Genomic DNA, 7,642 nt, shown 5'->3' on the forward strand with positions numbered 1-7,642 from the left:
TGCCATTGAATGTGTAGCTAATATGAAGTGTGTTTTCATGAAAAAAAAAATCTAACTAAAATCAGAACTGAAAACAAACTCTGGATGAAAAAAACCTCCCAATAAATGTCCAAACAGCGATTCTATCACAGCAGTTATTGTGTTATAGAGGGGTTTGACCAACCAGTTAGACAGACAGATTACTAGGTTATTTATTTGCACAAATCATCCAAGCACCCCAATCCCAGCCATTTCTAATATACTTTTGATTAATATGACTAAATATTAAATTGTAACGAAATTAAAGATCCATCTTTGATTGTCAAAAGAATTCCAGCTAATTAGATTTCACGTAGCATTTTAATCGGTCAGTCATGGAAGTCTGATTTGTTGATAACTTTTGACAACGTTTAATCCAGGTGCGAAAATAATTCATTTCTAGCGCAAGAGCACGGAGAGATTTGCGAGTGCAAAGGACACAGTTTGAACGCGCACACGGGCACACTTTGAGCACGAGGAGAGATTCGCGATTGCAACGGACACGTTTTAAGTTCTCGCACACTCTCTGGGAGAGAGCAGCACATATCTGAGAGCGCGTGTCTGGTTTAGTGCGAGAGCAAAGGCAATCCATGTGATAATTCAGTCTAACCAGTCTAGATATTTTTCTTACAAAAATGCATGGATTCACTACAGGAGGCCCTTATTCACCCCTTGGAGCTGTGTGAGCCACATTTTATTATGGATGTGTGCGCTTTATTTGATGACTTGTGGACTGTTCAACTGCAACACCCGCTGACTGCAATGATAGAGCTTGGAATAACCAGTACAATTTTTAATATAACTCCGACTGGATTCATCTGAAAGAAGATAGTCATATACACCTAGAATGCATCGAGGGTGAGTAAAACACAGGCTAATTTTCATTTTTGGGTGAACTAACCCTTTAAGTTGAACCGCGGTGCAAGTGCGTGCCCAACCATTCAATTTCTTTTTTTTTTTTTTTACAGAGAACAGGGCTGCGTTCAGCCCCGACAAAAACGGTGCAAAACGTTTTTTAAACGGAAACGGTGGTGCGTTGAACACCCTGTTCTGATGACGCAAGAGTTGCAACTATGGCAGCTGAGAAGGCCATTCTTTGTGTTCTTTTTGAAGAATTTTCGGAGCCTGATGAAATCGGTATAAATACGTGTTTAATACTGCAAAATACGCTCGATGGTACAGTCATTGCCCTTGCCGTCCAGAATAAAAGATCCCAACATCCCAATTGAGTGAAGGGATATGTGGAAACTGTGGTTCCTAATTATTGTGATCGAAAATTTGCCTCGCATTTCAGGATGAAAAGACAAACATTTCAGGTGAAGGATCGTAGCAAAATGGTGCACACCGGTTTGAGCTTGAACTTGCCCCAGTTCCACCCAGAGGCGTCATGACTCATGCCCATTCAAAGTGAGGTGGCACATGCACCCTCAGATTTCTGAGCCAAGTGGATTTTAAATGCAGCTTCCAAAAGACAAAAATAGCCGAATCATATTTTTTATATTTGATACAATCACACCGGTGTGATTAGATCGTTCAGTGAGGCACAGCATCAGCTGCTAAATTCAAATCTGCGTTCGTTCGCTGGTTGGAGATATTTCCTAACGCGTTTGTAAATATTTCGAATAAAAAGGGAATAAAATAAAATAAAACTTAAGCCAGTTAAGCCAGTCTATTGTGCCTACTGTGTCACATGACAATCATGACGAGACCCCCCCCACGCACACACACGTGCCCCCTCAAAAATCATGAGTGCATGACGTCCCTGGTTCCACCCCTATCTTCTATCAGTCACACTCACAGAAACCCCATAGGCAAACATTTGTTGAAGCCAGCTGTCTTGCTGTTTTTCTTAGGATTTTTTCTCATCCTGCTTTTCCTATTTATGTTTTGAATTCTATTAATTTTTTTAAATCTTGCTTGCATGCAATCTACCAACATATTATTAAGGCATAGTTTGTAGTATAATCTTCTTGCACTGAAACATTCAGTGATGGGCAGCAAATAACAATATTGGACCAACTAGAATAATTTATTTGTAATTATTTGTGAAATTTAGCCATTTCTGAATGAAAATCGTTTTAGAGAAAATGACCAACTATAATTGTATTCAGTCCTTGATTTTGGCTTGCCAGTAGTCTTACAAAAATCTTGGGAGCATATAGGTTTGTAACCAGAAGATGGCACCAAAGTGTTACTTTGATACTTTTGATATCATCATGTAGCAACCTATACAGATCAACTGTATTTGTGAGAACCATTGTTTTAATGAAAGTGACACAGGCCTACTTTGTCAGCTTTAATTGCGCAAAATATATCCAGTGTCAAATGCTAAGACACAAGCACTTATATAAATATACATATACAATTACTTCTTTCTCCTGTTACATCATGTAACATGAATAGTAGTACCGCTTAAAGAATAAATTATCCTGTTTAAACAACATTATATATGAACATCTCAAAATAAAAAACAGTTTTAATAAAAGGTCAGAGTAATGCAGAGTAAAGACAAAAAGAAGTCAGCACTAAATTATAATGGTGTGTGCTACAAGTTCTTAATCCTAAAACTTCGGAAAATACACAGTATTTTTGCCCTTACTGGGCTTAATTTAATACCATATATTACAGGATTGACAACAGGGGGAACAATCAGGAATATAACAGTTAAAAAAGTATATAACATGCGAGGCAATGTTTTTGCTCTTAATTCTGTCTGGGAGGAATCAAAAAAAACACAGGCTATGTAGTTCAGAAAGGAAATCAAGTGTGGTACACATGTGCTGAAGAACTTCTCTTGATTTACTTTAGATTTTCTACAAGCTAGAATTATTTTAAAATAGGAAATCAGAACAAAACTAATTAAGACAATTGCAGTGACATACATCCATCCATTAAAAATCCCATTTAAATGATCTTGTTTGCACTGAAGATTAACCAAGGACAGGTTTTCACAGAAAAGTTTAACTATGTCATGTCTGCAAAAAGGGTATTTCATAGCAACTAAAATGGCCAGTATACTCAGAAAACAAGGATATATCCAAATAAAAGTCACCAGGCTCCACACAGTGAAAGGTGACATAATGCTGTGATAACGTAAAGGTTGACAGATCGCTATGTACCTATCAACAGCCATGACACTTAAATTTGAGAATTCACCAGCACCATAAACAATGATGATAAATGCAGCTTCCAAAAGACAAAAATAGCCGAATCATATTTTTTATATTTGATACAATCACACCGGTGTGATTAGATCGTTCAGTGAGGCACAGCATCAGCTGCTAAATTCAGAGACAGACGCGTTTGTACAGCGCTGCATTACAACCAATCATACACGATTCTGTTGAGCTTATGAATGCAATGGCCAATCAGAGACGTTCAGATGAGTCATAGCTGAAAAGCGGTTCCAGGAAACATGTCGTTCAAACCGGAAACCGTAGCAAAATGGTGCACACCGGTTTGAGCTTGAACTTGCCCCAGTTCCACCCAGAGGCGTCATGACTCATGCCCATTCAAAGTGAGGTGGCACATGCACCCTCAGATTTCTGAGCCAAGTGGATTTTAAATGCAGCTTCCAAAAGACAAAAATAGCCGAATCATATTTTTTATATTTGATACAATCACACCGGTGTGATTAGATCGTTCAGTGAGGCACAGCATCAGCTGCTAAATTCAGAGACAGACGCGTTTGTACAGCGCTGCATTACAACCAATCATACACGATTCTGTTGAGCTTATGAATGCAATGGCCAATCAGAGACGTTCAGATGAGTCATCGCTGAAAAGCGGTGTTTCGTTCACTTGCTCGCTGACTGAATTATAAACAACAAAGTGCAGATGTGCGTACAAATGTAAGTAAGATATTAATTTCACAGTGTAAACAGCTTAAGTGATTTAAATGGGAGTTTTTGAGAGTGCCTGAACTCTGGCTAGACTGAATTGAAAATGTTGATAATGTAGCCTAAATGTTCTTTGCTCTCTGTAAAATGAAAATGTTAGTAACTTACAATATTGTTATTAAATTGACATTAAAAAGTCAGTCGTATTAAAAATATTTTATGGCATGACACCCATATTTGGTACTTAAGTAAAAAGTCGGGGTTTTATGTGTAGTTAATAGAGCATACACTATTAATCTACGTTTGCATCTGGTGCAAAACACATTTACTTACACATGTTTGAGAATCGAGATATTTCCTGATATAGTTAACGCGTTTGTAAATATTTCGAATAAAAAGGGAATAAAATAAAATAAAACTTAAGCCAGTTATACAGTGCTATTGTGCCTACTGTGTCACATGACAATCATGACGAGACCCCCCCCACGCACACACACGTGCCCCCTCAAAAATCATGAGTGCATGACGTCCCTGGTTCCACCCCTATCTTCTATCAGTCACACTCACAGAAACCCCATAGGCAAACATTTGTTGAAGCCAGCTGTCTTGCTGTTTTTCTTAGGATTTTTTCTCATCCTGCTTTTCCTATTTATGTTTTGAATTCTATTAATTTTTTTAAATCTTGCTTGCATGCAATCTACCAACATATTATTAAGGCATAGTTTGTAGTATAATCTTCTTGCACTGAAACATTCAGTGATGGGCAGCAAATAACAATATTGGACCAACTAGAATAATTTATTTGTAATTATTTGTGAAATTTAGCCATTTCTGAATGAAAATCGTTTTAGAGAAAATGACCAACTATAATTGTATTCAGTCCTTGATTTTGGCTTGCCAGTAGTCTTACAAAAATCTTGGGAGCATATAGGTTTGTAACCAGAAGATGGCACCAAAGTGTTACTTTGATACTTTTGATATCATCATGTAGCAACCTATACAGATCAACTGTATTTGTGAGAACCATTGTTTTAATGAAAGTGACACAGGCCTACTTTGTCAGCTTTAATTGCGCAAAATATATCCAGTGTCAAATGCTAAGACACAAGCACTTATATAAATATACATATACAATTACTTCTTTCTCCTGTTACATCATGTAACATGAATAGTAGTACCGCTTAAAGAATAAATTATCCTGTTTAAACAACATTATATATGAACATCTCAAAATAAAAAACAGTTTTAATAAAAGGTCAGAGTAATGCAGAGTAAAGACAAAAAGAAGTCAGCACTAAATTATAATGGTGTGTGCTACAAGTTCTTAATCCTAAAACTTCGGAAAATACACAGTATTTTTGCCCTTACTGGGCTTAATTTAATACCATATATTACAGGATTGACAACAGGGGGAACAATCAGGAATATAACAGTTAAAAAAGTATATAACATGCGAGGCAATGTTTTTGCTCTTAATTCTGTCTGGGAGGAATCAAAAAAAACACAGGCTATGTAGTTCAGAAAGGAAATCAAGTGTGGTACACATGTGCTGAAGAACTTCTCTTGATTTACTTTAGATTTTCTACAAGCTAGAATTATTTTAAAATAGGAAATCAGAACAAAACTAATTAAGACAATTGCAGTGACATACATCCATCCATTAAAAATCCCATTTAAATTATCTTGTTTGCACTGAAGATTAACCAAGGACAGGTTTTCACAGAAAAGTTTAACTATGTCATGTCTGCAAAAAGGGTATTTCATAGCAACTAAAATGGCCAGTATACTCAGAAAACAAGGATATATCCAAATAAAAGTCACCAGGCTCCACACAGTGAAAGGTGACATAATGCTGTGATAACGTAAAGGTTGACAGATCGCTATGTACCTATCAACAGCCATGACACTTAAATTTGAGAATTCACCAGCACCATAAACAATGATGACAATACTTTGTACAATACATTCCTCAAATGAAATCCTGTTTGTTTCTGTGAGTAAATATATCAAAGCCCTGGGATAAAACCCTGTAGATCCACACAGATCATTAACACACAGATTACACAAGAAAATGTACATGGGCTCATGCAGGGCTTTCTCAAAAGCAATAATCATAATCAAGGCGGCATTCAGAACAATAGTCAGAAGATAAGCTGGAAGAGCAAATGAAAAAAATATGATCCTGCTGGTCCAGTCCCACTCATTCAGAGCCGTGACAGTGAGAAAGTGGGGAGAGGAGATGTTATCCATTTCTTCTCAAAATGTGACTCCAGATCAAACAAGGCCAACACAAACAATGTAGAATTTTTTCTTGTTATACTGTTGGAAAACTTTTAAAATAATTTAAAATGAGCCCTAAAAGCAGTATGTTGTGTTAAACCATTAAAATGAGAAACAACAACAACAACAAAAAGTCCATGGCTTGAAGGGCTATGAGGTATGGAGAAGACCTCTGAACACCTCTTTTAGAGATCCATCCTTCATTCTGCTCACAGCTATATGAGGGAACTTTATATACAGTCAGATATGCAACGTCATAATGATCTAACACTCCTTAGATAATTCAGAAAAAATTGTATTATGCAAACGTGATCTTGGGGTGACAGTTTATACTATTAGATGACTTTATCCTTCTGTAATTCTGGAAATAAAGGTCCAGCAGAAACTCTTTAACTAAATACATGATTTATTCTGCATGAACTGTAACTGGACCAAATGTTAATTATATAGGACCCATTAAATGTTTCTCAGGGGCTCTTCTAAATACAAAAATTAAAAAAAAAAAAACTTTACCGTAACCTTTATTATAATTCACCCAAAAATGAAAATTTACTCACCCTCATATATTTTTAAACCTGTAAGACTTTCTTTTATTAAACAGTGTTTATGGTTTAATGTGGTGTAATGTACCACTACTTTTAATATTACTAATTTCACTGATTAAAAAGAAAGAATTAAAAAAAGAAAGAAAGAAATTAAAATGTAGATTGTGAAATTAGATTTTAGAACTTGAAATAGATTCAGTTATTGTGAACCTTTATACAGAAATCCCACCAGCCAAGTGTTTGCTGACGCAAACTATCTTCATCTTGAAAATCTGCAATTCAGCTTTATTGAAATACTTCAGAAATATTCTTAAATTGTCTTGTATTCATTGCTTGTGAGTTACACATTCATTTTGAGGTATATTTTTATATCTTCTTGCAATATAACATTTTCAGATTTGGTTTCATAATTGATCGTGAGACATAAGCAAATAAGAATAATGGATCAACTAGAACAATATTTAAAACTATGTATATGCCACATTTATAGTCCAATAAATTTTGTTTACTTAATAGGTTGTATTACCATCTTAATACCAATAATGCATTTGGCTGGTTTTCTTTTGTTTGGAGGCAGTGAAATTTAACTATTTAAAAATATGAACACATGAGGACCAGAATTTGGCTTGCCAATTCTCTGTCAAAAATCCTGAGTGGCATTTAGGAGTTTACCAGAAGGTGGCATCAAACTATTGGTTTTCTCAGTTGAGTTTCAATGTATCATTGTTCATAGCATTTTACACAGCTCCCAGGGGCGTAGATTACGCGGGGGACGTGTCCCCCCCACTTTTAATATCACGTAAATTCGTCCCCCGCACTTTTTCGGGCAAGTGTGTTCGCATAGAGGTTTTCAAGAGCCGGTGTGAATAAATATAGATTTAAATTCAAAGAGACAGGATAGTCTGTGCATGATCTGATGTTTTATTCGGACCCAGAATAAGGCGAGATGAACATCACGGA

The 7,642-nt window shown here is 36.1% G+C and overlaps 2 protein-coding genes across 2 annotated transcripts; both read right to left on the reverse strand.

Moving 5' to 3' along the window:
* Positions 1-2,563: 2,563 nt before the first annotated feature.
* LOC107703444 (olfactory receptor 15-like) lies at positions 2,564-3,517 on the reverse strand. The gene is made up of 2 exons (XM_016506068.1): positions 3,490-3,517; positions 2,564-3,204 (listed from the first exon to the last, which is right to left on the reverse strand). The coding sequence occupies exons 1-2, from the start codon at positions 3,515-3,517 to the stop codon at positions 2,564-2,566; spliced, it is 669 nt and encodes a 222-aa protein (XP_016361554.1).
* Positions 3,518-5,171: 1,654 nt separating this feature from the next.
* On the reverse strand, positions 5,172-6,107 carry LOC107703495 (olfactory receptor 15-like). The gene has a single exon (XM_016506119.1). The coding sequence runs from the start codon at positions 6,105-6,107 to the stop codon at positions 5,172-5,174; it is 936 nt and encodes a 311-aa protein (XP_016361605.1).
* Positions 6,108-7,642: the final 1,535 nt, after the last annotated feature.

Source organism: Sinocyclocheilus anshuiensis, unplaced genomic scaffold, assembly GCF_001515605.1.
Source record: "Sinocyclocheilus anshuiensis isolate Anshui unplaced genomic scaffold, SAMN03320099.WGS_v1.1 scaffold330, whole genome shotgun sequence".
Lineage (NCBI taxonomy): Eukaryota > Metazoa > Chordata > Actinopteri > Cypriniformes > Cyprinidae > Sinocyclocheilus > Sinocyclocheilus anshuiensis.

Bases quoted from the DNA above. Each gene is read 5' to 3' on its own strand.
- LOC107703444 (XM_016506068.1), bottom strand. From the start codon at position 3,517: ATGACGCCTCTGGGTGGAACTGGGGCAA. The intron at 3,205-3,489 runs GTTCAAGCTCAA...GTCTTTTGGAAG, and splicing joins TCTGGGTGGAACTGGGGCAA to CTGCATTTATCATCATTGTT.
- LOC107703495 (XM_016506119.1), bottom strand. From the start codon at position 6,107: ATGGATAACATCTCCTCTCCCCACTTTCTCACTGTCACGGCTCTGAAT.